General features: G+C 32.8%; 5 protein-coding genes across 5 annotated transcripts; 3 read left to right on the top strand and 2 right to left on the bottom strand.

Annotated features, from left to right (window-relative positions):
* Positions 1 to 1,949: 1,949 nt before the first annotated feature.
* On the top strand, positions 1,950 to 4,922 carry Chro.60507 (DEAD/DEAH box helicase). The annotated part of the gene is made up of 1 exon (XM_661618.1): positions 1,950 to 4,922. The coding sequence occupies one exon, from the start codon at positions 1,950 to 1,952 to the stop codon at positions 4,920 to 4,922; it is 2,973 nt and encodes a 990-aa protein (XP_666710.1).
* A 279-nt stretch (positions 4,923 to 5,201) lies between these two features.
* Chro.60508 (hypothetical protein) lies at positions 5,202 to 6,206 on the bottom strand. The annotated part of the gene is made up of 1 exon (XM_661617.1): positions 5,202 to 6,206. One exon carries the CDS (start codon positions 6,204 to 6,206, stop codon positions 5,202 to 5,204), a length of 1,005 nt encoding a protein of 334 aa, XP_666709.1.
* Positions 6,207 to 7,245: 1,039 nt separating this feature from the next.
* Positions 7,246 to 8,496, top strand: Chro.60509 (transmembrane protein). The annotated part of the gene is made up of 1 exon (XM_661616.1): positions 7,246 to 8,496. The coding sequence occupies one exon, from the start codon at positions 7,246 to 7,248 to the stop codon at positions 8,494 to 8,496; it is 1,251 nt and encodes a 416-aa protein (XP_666708.1).
* A 212-nt stretch (positions 8,497 to 8,708) lies between these two features.
* Chro.60510 (hypothetical protein) lies at positions 8,709 to 8,996 on the top strand. Its single annotated transcript, XM_661615.1, has 1 exon — positions 8,709 to 8,996. One exon carries the CDS (start codon positions 8,709 to 8,711, stop codon positions 8,994 to 8,996), a length of 288 nt encoding a protein of 95 aa, XP_666707.1.
* Positions 8,997 to 9,274: 278 nt separating this feature from the next.
* Positions 9,275 to 14,548, bottom strand: Chro.60511 (hypothetical protein). The annotated part of the gene is made up of 1 exon (XM_661614.1): positions 9,275 to 14,548. One exon carries the CDS (start codon positions 14,546 to 14,548, stop codon positions 9,275 to 9,277), a length of 5,274 nt encoding a protein of 1,757 aa, XP_666706.1.
* Between the last annotated feature and the right edge of the window lie 331 nt (positions 14,549 to 14,879).

Below are 14,879 nucleotides of genomic sequence, written 5' to 3'. Positions count from 1 at the left end.
CCGTTGCTCCTTCATATTGGTTATCCCCATCAGATTGATTCTTTACTGTTGGCATCAAAAAGTTGGTAGACTTACATTTCCTCAAGATTTGGCTTGTAACTTTAATTTGTTGCCCTCTACTTAGCAAAATATCTATTGTGGTACCTGTTACTCTTGCCATTTCTATAATATTTGGGAATAATTTCAAATGTTTCATAAGTCTTAATGGAAGTATTGAATCTTTGAGACAATATATTGCAATTCTCTTTCTTGTTTCAGGATTCCCATCTTGTAAGCCTCTAATCATTGAATAATGAACATCTTCTTTTTGTTCTTTTAGAAAGTTTGTGGAAACGTAGTTCAAAGAATAACTTTTTAATTTGTGCTCTCTACGAATAGTCTCCAAAATATCCCATAGAATCCTTCCTTCAATATTAATCAATTTACTCTCATGAGTTCCAAATGCTCTGGATGAAAATCTGGTATCTTTACTTGTAATTTTTGTTTTAGCTAGCCTTGTAAAGAAGAAAAAATCATTCAATTGGAATAATTTAGCTCTTTCTAAAAGGTAATTCATATCAAAATTGATGCAATTATAACCTGTAATGACATCTGGATCTAATGCCAATAAAAAATCTTTCCATGCTAATAACATATCTTTTTCAGACTCAAACCAAAATACAAAAGCTTCAGCTACTGATGCACATTCTTTGAGAGTAAATATTACATTACAAATGGATTCAGGGCTATCTAAAAGTGTTACTACTGAAGATATTTGGATAACAGAATCTTTATGTGGCTCTGGAAATCCTACTCCAGACTCTGTAATGCATTCAATATCAAAAGAAAGTATTCTTATTGGTGGTAGAGTTGCCCATTTCCCTGAGCTTCCAAGCACTATCAAATCGTCATAGAAAAGATCCATTTCTATTTGACATGAACTAATTCTTTGAAATGGACTTATCCTTACAAAACCTGCATCTTTAAAATCAAATTCTTGTCCTCCAAGTCTAATATACGATTTTTGTTTCGGTATCGATACCCATGATCCGGTACTTAAATCTCTATCAATTAAATATCTTAGAATAAAAGGTATATTTGCTTCGTAAGCTTGAGGAATACAATCTAAATTCCCATTTTCTATCATAGATCTACAGGTGGGAACTAAGTTTGGTAGTTGTAGAGTGATTTTGTAGAACTGGGAATCTTCTATTTCTGAATCACCTTTGTAATGCATTATTGATTCTTTTTTTAAAACTTGTACATTAAGGACATTTTTTCCTTCTGTTGTTCCTAATCCACTTTCAATTTGAGCTTTAATCTTTTCTGGATTAGGAGGTGTACTTTTAGGTACTTCACAGTAGAGATAAGGAAAGAAACAATGAATATTTATTAAAACTGTTATTCCGGTACTGGTTGACCCAAATAGTTGTATTATTGGTGTTTCAATGTTGTCTTGGTTAGTCTTATTAGAAAATAAATCGTAAGAGCTTGAATTATACTTTTCATAAAACTCAGGTGATTGATTTTGGGGAGGAAATTTCCCAGTTGAAAACTTGGCATCCAATATGCAAAAGTCTAAATTATCATCTTTTGAAATATTCCCACATTGTGGATCAAGACTAACTTTGCTTCTTCTCCATCTATCCAGACAATTCTCAAAAAGCTTCCGAGAAGCTTCTGCATTCTCTTGTGTGAATCCTATGGTAGAAATTATTTCTTCCTCCTTTTCCATCATCTTTGTTTCTTAATACCCCCTGTTTTCTTTTTTTATTTTGACAAGGGAAAACTCCTTTAGTTTAAGGCAAGCAAAAGGCGCCACCTCCCCACACTATATTAATTCTTATTGAAATGAATTATTTAAAATATAGTCAATTTTATGTTTTTAGGTATTTTTACATAAAAAAAAAGGGTTAAGAGTATTATTTCTTTTTTCCTTTAATATTGTGAGAAATAATATAACCCAATAAATGGAAGATGAATCAGAATTTCAAGAAGCTCATAAGAGTAGTTTAGAGTCGGAATTAAGATGGTATAAGGAGAATTTTGTACAAATAAAAAATGATTTACTCTCTAAATTGAATAAAGGCAGAAGTTCGAACTCAGAAATATCATGTGTGCTGCAAAATGAAACAAACAATATCGGTAAAATCTTTTTCGGAAAACCTATCAGAGACTTTTCCTCGTTTTCCAATGTAATTCGAAATGTTTCAAAAAAAATTACCTTCAATAGTGATAGCTATGCATGCACACACACGCATGCAAACACCGGTATTGAAAATACATACGTGGCAGAAATTTCGGATAATCATGTGGACAACATAATTAGCAATAGCAAAAAAGTTGAAGAGTTGTGTAAGGAAGAGAATGAAGATGAAGTTATAGAATTGAAAGTATTGGGATATGGAGGAAGGGAAGTAGAAGAGAGTGTATCAAGCTCATCTTCTAGTAAGGAGAATTTATATACAATTTTGAATATCCAGCCAAATTCTGACTTTTCAACCGTTAAAACAAAGTCCAGAAAGAATACAACAAAGAAAAGCTCTTCAAACGAGAAAAAGTTATTGAATTGCAGGAGAAAAGTTCAGGTCAATGAGAAGGACCAAAATTGGGAAAGAGAAGACTTTGAATGGTCAGAGGATATGAAAAGAATCAATGAGCAAGTTTTTGGCAATGAATCATTTAGGTCAAATCAAAGACAGATAATGAATGCAGTGGTTTCTCAAAGGGACGTTTTTGTTATGATGCCAACAGGAGGCGGAAAGTCGCTTTGTTTCCAGCTTCCTGGCCTTTTAAAATATAATAACCCTGCAAGTGTGACGGTGGTTATCATGCCCTTAGTTGCACTTATGGTTGACCAAATTGAACAGTTGAATATACTCGGCATTAAATGTGCAAGTTTGAATAGTAATCAGTCTGCAGATGAGTTGAATCATATTACATCCTTACTGAAGAAGGGAGATCCTGAAACATGTCCTGCCTTTCTATTTGTAACTCCCGAAAAACTTAAGCACTCAAAGACTTTGTTTTCCCTATTAAAGCAAATTAATGATGAATCAAGACTATTAAGATTTGCAATTGATGAGGCGCATTGTGTTTGTCAATGGGGATTTGACTTCAGACCTGACTATATTCAACTTTGTAAACTCAGAGAAGAGTTCCCAAATGTCCCGATAATAGCATTAACTGCCACTGCCACTCATAGTATTTTGAGTGATGTAATTAAACAACTAAAGATGCGATCTCCTACTATCTTTAGTCTTTCTTTTGACAGACCAAATCTAAAATATGAGGTAAGAGCTAAAAGTGGAAGTAAAAAAAAGATGCTCAATGAGATCTGTGAGCTGCTTAGATCTCCACGGTTTTGTAGATCAACAAGTATTATCTACTGTTTAAGCAGAAATGAGTGTGAAGAAGTCTCCAAAGATTTGAACAAGGAAGGAATTTCTGCAACATATTACCATGGATCCATGAAAGAAGATAAGCGGAATCTGGCACAAAGAAGATGGATGAATGATGAAAAGCAGGTCATGGTAGCAACCATAGCATTTGGAATGGGAATAAATAAAAAAGATGTTAGACTTGTAATTCATCTATCCATGCCAAAATCCCTTGAAAACTATTACCAAGAAAGTGGTAGAGCCGGAAGAGATGGACTAGAGTCAAAATGTATATTATATTACTCTTACAAAGATGTCTCTAGATTACAAACTTTAGCAGGAGTTAACATTGAAAAACCTTCCAAAAAGTATTATACCTCCAAGAATAACTCCTCAAATAACAAATCCACAATTGATGGACTTTTAGGCATGGTGAAATATTGTGAAGAACAATATAAATGCAGAAGAACAATGATTCTAAGCCATTTTGGAGAGGATTTTAAAGGAAAATGTAAGGTTAAATGCGATAATTGTATGAGATCTGAACTAGAAAAGCCGACTAACATTAATGTGGAGGGTCTTGCTCGTCAAATCTTTCACTCAGTAAGAATGAGCCTTCAAGAACAGGCAAGAGCTACAAAAACCTATGGATTTTTAACTCTATCTAGCTTAGCAGAAATCTTAAAAGGAAAGAAAAAGAAAGATAAGCAATCAAAAGGCTCCCTTAAAGACTGTATTGGTCTTCTTAATGATACAAATATTTGGAAGCCAGGAAATCTGCAAAGATTCCTACATTTGTTTATTATTAATCAGCTTTTTTCTGAGAATTTGGTTCAACTCAAAAATGGAGTATCAGTTGCTTCTCTTAAAATTGATAAACAAGCAGAAAATCAAGATATCTATGAACTCGACTTTTCTTGTTTCAAAGCCTTACAGTTAGAGTCCATCTACTCTACTCCAATTCCAGAATCAAATAATGTGAATTTGGGCCATAATATTAACTCATCTCTTTCCTTGTATTCTTTTAACTCGAAACAATCCTCTTCAGATATTAATTTTGCTAATAATGACTCAATGTCTAACTCTAACAACATAGAGAACTTGACTCACGATAAGAATCTCAAGGAATCCAGAAGAAAAAGACAATTCATTGATAAAGGATCTCCCCATTCAATAGTTAAGAAGAAGCAGGCAAATTTGATGTATCAAGAATCTAACAGTGAAAATGAACAGCTTAAAGATTTTAGAAATCAATTACTTTCACTAAGAAGAAACTTAGCTGCAGAGTTTGGAATCTCTAATACCAACTCTATTGCATCAAAGGAAGCTATCGACGCTCTTGTTGAGAATCTCCCGCTTTCATTGAATGCTCTTAAAGCACTTCCTGGATGGGGCGCAAGGCAAAAACTTGAAAGATTTGGTCTCAGATTCATCTCAAAGGTCAGAGATTTTGTTGATTCCAAGTCAACCAATATGTTTTATACCGAAAAGAATTATACTTGTCCAATTGACCTTATTAATCCTGAAGATCTGGACAAAGAACTAGATCTTATTTGGCAATAACTTATCATAGTTATCTCTAATTTGCCTAATTAAACTATTTTTCTTATTAGTCTCTTTAACCAGATAATCATAATATTTATTTTTTACTAGAATCCACTTAATCTTATTAATACGACAATTTGGCGGGAATTTCATGTAATTCTTGTTTGTTCTGCATGGCCCCGTTTGGCGCCTAGTCTGTGTATAAATGAGGTATAGTGTTCAACTTGTATTTTAATAGAAGTTGTTGATTCAAATTTCTAGATCCAAAGTTCGTTATGATCTTATTGTATGTCCAAGTTAGGGATCAATGGGTTGTTTATTCAACAAGATTCCATTGAAAGATACACATAGTTTGTTGATGGATTGTCCATGTTCTAAGAAGCTGGTATTTTGTGTTTTAGATCTACTATGATATTTTGGAGCTGGAGAGAACTCTACTAAAGGGTAATTCTCAAGCTTTTTTCCTCTGAATAAAATGGTTTCTATTGATCTTCGATGTCTAAAATTGTATTTATCTTTGGTCTCAAGCTCTATTCGATCTTTATTTGTGTTAAGTAAATTAGTCTCCTCTTCACTATTGGAGGAGTTCTCATCATTAGAAACTTCTAAACAGCTTGAATCAGAAGTGCAAAGATCAGTGTTTGATTCTGAGTTTATTAATAAAATTGGCTCCTCGTTTACTTGAGTATTTTTACAAACATTAATTTCTTCTTGGATATTATTCGAGAAATAATGTTTAATTTTTGTCTTAAGATTATTTGCTGAGCTGTTCAGTGAATCTATTTTGTTTAATAAATCTAATTTATCTTTTTGAGAAGGCTTTTCTTTCTTTAAGATTGATATTTCCTTCAACATATTATTTGTTTTTTTAACAAGATTGGAGTCACTTTTTCCTTCGAAAAGTTTACAACTAATCCTAAAATGAGTACAATTCTTGAAAATATAGTTTAATTTCCTTAGTTCAAGTGTATGAAAGTGGACATCCTCCAACTCACAATCATTCTTAAGACTTATGAAAGCAAGAAACATCTTTGAGTAAGAAAGTACTAACAATTTGTAATAAGCATCAAGTTTGTTCATGTTTGTAATTCTTTGTATTTCACTACTCATTGTTATTTTATAAGCATTGGATTCATTTCTCAAGCTAATTTCCCTGAATATATTTCCAAGCTTATTTTCAATCCTTTCACTGCATTTTTGTGAGCTTTCTGTGACTTTTCTTTCCTTATTATTTTTGAGCTTTTGTAAAACTAAATTGTTATGTTTATAGCCATCAAAAGCTATTTTGTCAGAAATCTCCATGTTTTTCACTTTGTTCCTTCCTTTCACTCTAAATTAATCCTTGAATTTTAAAATTTATATGTATAAACAAAAATATATGAATATATATATTAACCCAATATATATATTCATATAAATATATATATTGGATTAATATGTAAGTTTATTAAAAAACATTATTTTTTGACAAAGCCAGAATGAATTCTAGAGCTTGTCAATTGAAGAAAGAAATCTAAATGTATACAATTTGGATATTTTGACAAATTTTAATCTTCATGTAAGTTTTAATTAATTTACCGGTACTTTTGCCTTGTCATTAGTATATGCACCCGAGTGTGCACACAGCATTGCCTCGATGTGATTTCAAAAGAATTATTAAAAATAATAATTGAGTGAAAATCTGGCAAATTTAAGACGTGTCTACACAAATATTTTGAATAATCTTTTCCCGACAAACGCTTAATTTCATATTCATAAACCATTTTCTTTCACGCAAATATGTAATCCTATGTGGGCAATATTAAATTAATTTAATAGAATTTTTCGTATTCAACAAGTAATGAACTTTTTAAGACTAAATTAAGCTTTGATATTATTTCTATTGCAAATACCTAAATAAATATTTTACTAGCTTACTCTACAATTCGACTTTAGTTGTTTTATCTCCTATCTTTTCCTTCACCCCAATTTTTTTTATTTTATTTAAATGTTGACATTTACCGGTACATGCAATTTTGCTTGCATGAAATTCATGTGGATAATGCATGAATTTAGAAAAAAATATTCAATACCGGTGAAAGATTTAATGTGGATGCATGCAATAATGTTATTACGGGACCAAATAGAGGAAATTTTCGTCAAATAATGAATGAGAAAAAAAAATAATCAAGTAGAAAGTGGAAAAGGAAAATAGGAATAATTATTGTTAATTTTGTATATTAGCGTAGAAAATAATATACATATATGTAAAAGAGAACAAAAAGAGTTAGGTTTTTTTTAAGAGTTTAACCATAGTTGTTGATTTTTATTAAATTTGAATAAGATTATTAAAGAAGAGCCAATGTCTGAAAAGAATATTATACCGTTTCAGGAGGAAGAGACGAATAATGAAAAAAAGTTGGGAGTTTATGAAAAACAGGATTTGAGTGAAAGGAGGAAAGAGCTTTGGATAATTTCAAAAAGTCTTGGGGCAATTACATTGGTATCTGCAGTAATGAATCTGGTTTTAGTTGGGATAATGATATTTATGGTAAACAGCCTAATTAAAGGCATAATATCAGAACATTCCAGGCAAATAGCAATTCAAAAGGGGATGTTATCAAACTTTATTGAAAGGAATTCAAGAATAGAAAAAAGTGTTCACAATGAAAGGATGAATTTTAACGATCATTGGAGGAAAGGAGCTGGAATACTTCCATTAAATATGCTTTACAATGCACCATTAAAAAGCCTAGAGAATGTAGATGCTATCATACTAGAGTTTGATGAACCAGAACAAATCGAATCTGGAAATCAAGAAAAAAAAATTAAAGGAAAAAGGCACCAACATATGTATCATGTTGAATCCATTACAAGAGAAGTTTCAGTAGAAGAGATGGAAGGAGGAAAACCTCGAAAAAAGGAGGAAGCTGTATTAAAGTTTAACTTGACCAATGAAGGTACACTCACTGTTTATAAGGATAAAGCTATTTTAAGAGATAGGTTAGGAAACAAAGTGCATGAACTTTTCTTTGAATCAGAAAATCAAAATCATGAATATCAAAGCAAAGAAACGGAAAAATTGCTTAGATCCGACTCAAAAGACGAGGAAAATGAAAAACAAGGACAAATACAACCTAATAATAGAAAGCTTATATCTTCTAATTCACACAAGCACTCAGCATCCCATTCTTTGAAAACTCAAAGTGGTTATATGGCAGCTGTATGTAAATATGGATGCGGAGAAATGGGAGTAACCTACCCCTATTACTATCGCCCCTTCTTTGGATATGGATTTCCTTTACTAGGTACTGAACCGTATTTCCAAAGTGGATACGGAGGTAATGTTGAAACTGCCATGAATAATAATATGTTCAACCCTGAATCAGCTGGCCCTCGTCCTCCAGGAGTACAAGCAACTCCACAAACTTCACCATTTGCAATGGGTGAAAATCCATATAGTTATCCATACTCATCTAGCCCAGGAGGAGGATACTATTATTACTATAACTTCTACCCTCCACCTCCCCCAATGCAACCAGAACCATTCCCATATTACGAAGAAAGCTATTACAATATTCCTCAAAATAACACAGAAGAAGAAGAAGAATAATTCCCTCCTTCTCCTCACACATCCTCTATCAAGTCCTTATCTAAGCAAAATACTAATAAATTCTCTCTGTAAAATGATTGCCGCCAATACTAAGACTGTCCATTTTGCATGTACCAGTCATTTGTTAATTTTGACCTGTTTCTTATTGGCGCCAAATTCCTAAGGTTAAAAAAGAAATCGAGGGAATAAAGTTGAAAAGAAAAAGCCTAATCATGGAGGGAGAAAAGGAGAACAGTTCTATTCAAGCTATTGAAAAACTTCAACTACTCCAAAGAGTTGTAGAATCACAGAAAATGATGGCAAAGTTGACTTCTAGGTGTTATAAGAAGTGTGTTGTGGGAGGATCGAGAGGTGGAGGAAAGAGTTTAACGAGGAAAGAGAAACTTTGTTTGTGGAACTGTGCCCAGAACTTTCTTGAGAGTTCGGAATTCGTTGCTTCAAGAATCACAATGGTAGAAGATACGTCTTTATCCAATCAAAAGGACTCGGAGAAGTTTTAAAGCTAAATAAGTAAACAAAAAAGCCCAAAAATAGAAATTATCTCAAATCTAATACTTTAGTAATATAAATAACCTCTTACTACGATTAAATTATTGAACAACCACTTAATAATGTTTGAAAAAAAAAAGTAAAGCCGAGAGATATGTTCAACAAATTGGTTCGAATCTATCACTATGTATCATATTGGTACTTCAACTTAGAGATTACTTATATTCGAGTTATCAAATTCAAATCAAAACAACGGATTCATTAATCGCAGCTCCCAATATTAAATTAATCAATGGTATGTTGCGGCTTCTCTCCACATGACAAAGTTCTCAATAATTCCATCTCTTTCACTCTTTGATTTTGCTTTTAATGAAAGTTCCATACCCTGTGGCTGGTCTTCTGATGGTGGCCCAACTACTACGAAGCAGGTAGGTCCAGTAATCTTTCTTGGTTCTACCATATTTGCAGCCTTCAAAACCGTACTTTGGAGACCTTTCCAAATGTTCCTAATCTTTCCAATAGGCAAGGAGTTATTGAAATCATTATCTTTAGTACCAATCTTCCATTCAAGTTTGTACAAGTCTTGAGAAGCTCTCCATGTAAACTCATCTCTTGACTTTCCATCCAAAACTATCTTAAGTTTTCCACCGTTTCTCAAGAAGTCTTTGGTCTCCTTTGGCAAATCTTGTACACCATTTGGATAAGGCTCAACATTCCAATGAGTAATATCGAAATCAAATTCACCACAAAGAACTGATAAAGCTGAGTAATCACCAGACATTATGGCTGTGCTTACACTTGTGACGAAGTCCTTTCTTGCTCCTTTTGCTTTAGAAGCTGAATTTTCTAAAGCATTTCTAAAGTCATCATTTACTATTCCTGGAACTAAATCTAACGCGAATTTGCTCAAGAATGAAACATACTGACATATCAAAGCAGTAGAATCCATATCAGAAGCAAAAATTGTCATTACTTTGCTCATTACATTCACAGTTTCACTGCTTGCTATTGATTCAATACATAAGTTCTCAGAAAGTAAATAAGCCATAATACCAAATCCAGCTCTCATTAAACGAAGATGTCTTCCATTCTCCTCCTTGTGAATTGCATGATTCACAGATTTTACAATTGCATTGCAATCATTTACATCCAACTGGCAAACTTGGTATCCTTTTGGTGCATCAGCTGCACTATATTCTGAGTCTGGGCTTCCTGAATAAAGAAGTCCAAGCAAAACACGAATAGCTTCTACAAGTACAAGAGTCTGATCTGAGCTATTCTTTATAGATTCACAAATTGACTGTGCTCCACCAATACTAAGGAAGTCTAAAGCATTGCTTGGATCCGACATACAACGACGAAGGAGTCTGAAAGCTGCGATCTTAAGATCTGAACTTCCTTCTTTACCTTCAACAATGCTAATAATAACTCTATATATACCAGCAGAAACCAAGTAATCCATTTGCTCAGGAACTGAAGTCTGATATGATAAAAGATGAATAGCAGAAGTCATTAATCCCGTATCATAATCGTTCTTTAGTAATTGTTTAATTACTATATCAGTTCCATTTGCTTTAAAGAAGTCTCCTGCATTACTTGGACTTCTACAAAGCATTGAAAGAACATCGAAACATAATCTCTTGATGTCTGAATCATCTCCTGGAGCGTTTAATACTAAATTCAACAATGGTTGAATTAAAATATTAAATGAAGCTAATTGACTTGCCTCATTCTCAGATGCAATATTACATAAAGTACGTAATTCCATCAAAATTGTTTCTTTTGGTAAGTTGGAAGAAACTTCTAATAAGTGATTGAAAACTTTCTCTATATGACTGGAAGCGAAGACTGCGATATTTGGAGTGTATAGACACATATTTGCTACAGCTTTTAATACTGACATAAAAGCTCTTGTTGCGATTCTTTCTTGCTCTCCATTATAAGAGTTTAAGAATTGAACAATTAATGCAGGGATACCAGAAGATCCAAGTTCTTTCTTTGTTTCGTCTTTTTTGTATCCAAGATTTACAATCAAAACACCCAAAGAATTTATTACATCCCAATAGCCAATGTAAGAATTAAACAAAGATTTGATAATTTCTGGACCTTTTGATTTGGTAAAGATTTGTTTATTATTGGTATGTTGAATTGTTAAATTTGCTAAAGCCAAACAACCATTTGTTACTGTTGGAGAAATCTGTTCTGGTGGCATCTTGATTGAAGCTCTAAGTAACTCACATATTGAATCAATACCACCATTCTCTCCAATTTCTGATTTAATATTTGGAATAATTGCAAGAGAACCCAATAAATACAAAACATCTGGAAGAACTCCAATATCATTCTTTGCTTTAATGATTGCAATCAATCTCTTTAATACATTCGCATTCAATAAAGTGGTAACAAAGTCATCAGATACAATTCTTCTTAAAGCTCTAAATACATGTCTCAAGATATTTAAAGAATACTTTTTATTATCATAGGCTTCCCAAATTGAAAGCAATATATCAAGCATTGAGGTCCCTACGAAGAGTTGTCTGCTAACAGCAATTTTCTCAACCAGTTGGATGCGTACAATCAATAATTCTTCTTTTTTTGCTTCATCCATTGAACTTGCGTGGATTTCCTGAACAAAATCGCAACATATCTGAGCAGTCCCTGGTGCTGTTGCACATTGAATTGCTGCTTTATCAGACTTTGCAATATCAATGAGACCACTTGCAATGGCTTGTTTTGTATCACAATCTTGATTTTGAATATTCAATAACATAGTTTTTGGCCATTGGTTATCAACCAAATATTCAACATCTTCAGGAATACTTGATATTACTTGAGCAGCCATACATCCAAATTTAAAATCAATGGAAGTTGGTCCATCCATTTTTTGAGTAACAAGCTGAGACATTGTTTGAACAAGATATTCCAACTTCTCAGCTACAGCTGTTGACTCTGTAATACTTAGAGAAAGTCCTTCAGCTTCTCTACGTTTGAGCATATCATATACAACCTTGAGTGAAAGTTCTGCTGGTATATCAGAAGCCATGGTATTTGTAATCTCTTCAACCTTTGCCTTCAAAGCTTGTCCAAATTCATCACCATAATAATCTCCAAGCTGTGAAATTGCATTAAGTATATCATCAGTACATTGATTTTGGGACATCTCTACACCCATTCCTTGAATCTGAGCGAGATTAAGCATTAAATCAGCAACTGCATCAGCTGCATATGGATCAGCTGTTACTACTGGTAATGCAGAAGTTGCAAGAATTGGGAGTACTGAGTTATAAGTTAAAGAAGCTGCATTTTCATTTACTTTAAGCATTGGAGTTAAAGCTTTTGTTGCCTCACGAACAACATCTGGAGATGTTGGGTAAGTTTGAATCATTGATAAGATTTCAGCTGGAGAATCTATACCTTGGATCTTACCATTTTCAGATGATTCTGAAGCTGAAGCTATCAATCTTGAAATTGCTACTGCTACTCCTTCACGTCTTGCTTCAGCTAATGATTGATCATCATCATAAGCTCTGCATCTCCTAATTTGACGTGATACTAATGACTTATCTTCAAATTGACATCCAGCAGAAATCAGTTTTGTCATAAGATCACAAAGAGCTGCATCTCTAATATCAGCTTTGTTTGATCCTTCAGTAAGTCCCTGAAGTTCATTAAGTCCATTTACTGAACATATATAAGAAGAATCTGCTCCAGCATTAATTACAAGATTACCAATGAGTTTCATTCCTTCTACAGCAACAGTATCGTTCTTACGATGTTTCTTAATTGTTGAAATAATCGTTGAAATATCTCCCATTGGAGTTTGAGCAACATATTGAGCTCCTGTTGGATCTTCTGCTAAAATTCTCATAAATTCATAAGTCTCAGCTGCTACATCTGAATCACTCTGATATTTTTCCAAGATCTCTCCAATATGAGGTAAGAAAGTACCATTATTACATCTCTCAAGAACATAGTTTCTTGTATATGGATTGTTTAAACAACCACTAAGAACTCTAATTCCAGAACATACATATCTCTTTGAAGATACTGCTTTACCAGAAGTATCTTCTAAATTATCTTCGATATGTTGCATCATTCCTGATGTTGCTACTGCCCAAGATCCAAAGGAATCTTCAGAATTATCAAAAGCTCTATCAGTAATTCTTTGTGTTAATACTGCAATTGAAGATAATAATCTAATATCTGTTGGATATTCTGCTGCTGCTGCTACTAAAGATTGTAAACAAGCTTCAGTATATTGAAGTGCATCTTCTGGATTCTCTGGTTGAGATGCTACAAATACTGCAAGTTGACGACATAATTGATCAAGATCTCTTGCACAATCTGGTCCATTTTCTTGTTGAGTATTAATTATACTCACCATAAGACTCTTAATAGTTTCATCAGCTCCACATTTTGATAAAACTTCACCACATTTTGATATTACTGCAGGATTATCATTATGTACCATCATTACATTCTGCATAAGTTCTATTATTGCACATTCTCTTAAAATGGTATTATCCATTGAATTGGTCAAATTATTAAGAAGAATTAATAAATCTTCAACAACTTCTTCATTATTCTTTTGAGCATCTAAAGCTCTTAGAACTACTTCTACACATCTATGAAGATCTTGTTCAAAGTATGCTCTAATATCAACATAATTACCAATTGAATTCAAAACTCTACAAGCTGCTCTAATTTGAGAAGATTCTGATGGATATTTATCAACAACTCCAAATGCTGCAACAATACTACCAACATCAGTAGTAATTTGGATTATAGAAGTATCATGACTACTGATTAAGTCATTAATAGCATTCAAACATTTAATTCTAACCTCAGCTTTTGAACTCTCATTAACAGTATTAACAAGCCTGGTTAGTAAATTATTAAAGGATGGTTCAGCTAATAATATTTCAACTCTTTTTGGTGAAGTTGCCATTGATGCTATAGCAGAACAAGCTGATCCTAAAATCTTCTCATTATCTTGGAAGTTATCTAAACTAGTACAAATTAGTTGTACTGCTCCATTTTCAAAACAAGTCTCAGCTGCCTTAACATCAAATTTGACAATATTAGCAATAGCTACTAAATTGTCAACTAATCCTGTTTCAACTTCTTCATTTAATGAACAATTTGCAAGATTTCTGTACATATTTAAAAGAGAAACAGTAACATTGTTCTTAACTATTGCAACTTTTCCTGGTCTAGAAGCAGTTAATAAAGAGCAAAGTGTAGAACAAGCTGATAATATATTTTGAGCTACAATTCCATGTTCAGAAGAATTAATCTTTGAACTTGCTAATTCTTCAATTCTTGGAATTAAAGCTGGAATACCTTCAGAAATTGTAAATTTGCATCCTTCTGGAGTAACAGCAAGTTCATTACATGTAATAATGGCTTGAAGAATTGTTTTTAAATCACCAGAATCAAGTGAAATCTTAATTTCACCAACTTTTTCAGAAATAATCTTTTTAACTTCTCCAACTGGTACTAAAGCTAAAGCTAAAGGAGCAATAATTAATCTGAGTTCTGAACTTCTATTATGAAGTCTCATAGCACCTTGTACAATTTCAACAGCACCAGATTTACGTAAGATTTCAATAGATTCTGGAGAATATTTAACTAATAAAGATAAAAGAGTAAAACCTGCAATTTGACATTCCAAAAGTACTTTTGTACGTTGAAGGAATGCAAGACAAACTTTAATAACACCATTATCAATTTCTGCTTTGGCTCCACCATCAGTATCAGCAATAATACAGAATGATTTAATACATTGAAGTTGAACAACTCTATTTTCAATATATTTTCTTATTGTTGAAACAAGTGCATTAACAACATTAACAACAGTTTCATCAGATCCAATACGTTGTACTTCAATTAAA

This window comes from Cryptosporidium hominis (assembly GCF_000006425.1).
Source record: "Cryptosporidium hominis TU502 chromosome 6 CHRO016166, whole genome shotgun sequence".
NCBI classification, from domain to species: Eukaryota; Apicomplexa; class Conoidasida; order Eucoccidiorida; family Cryptosporidiidae; genus Cryptosporidium; species Cryptosporidium hominis.
The sequence above is the reverse complement of the archived record's forward strand: the minus strand, read 5'-3'. Positions and strand labels throughout refer to the sequence as shown.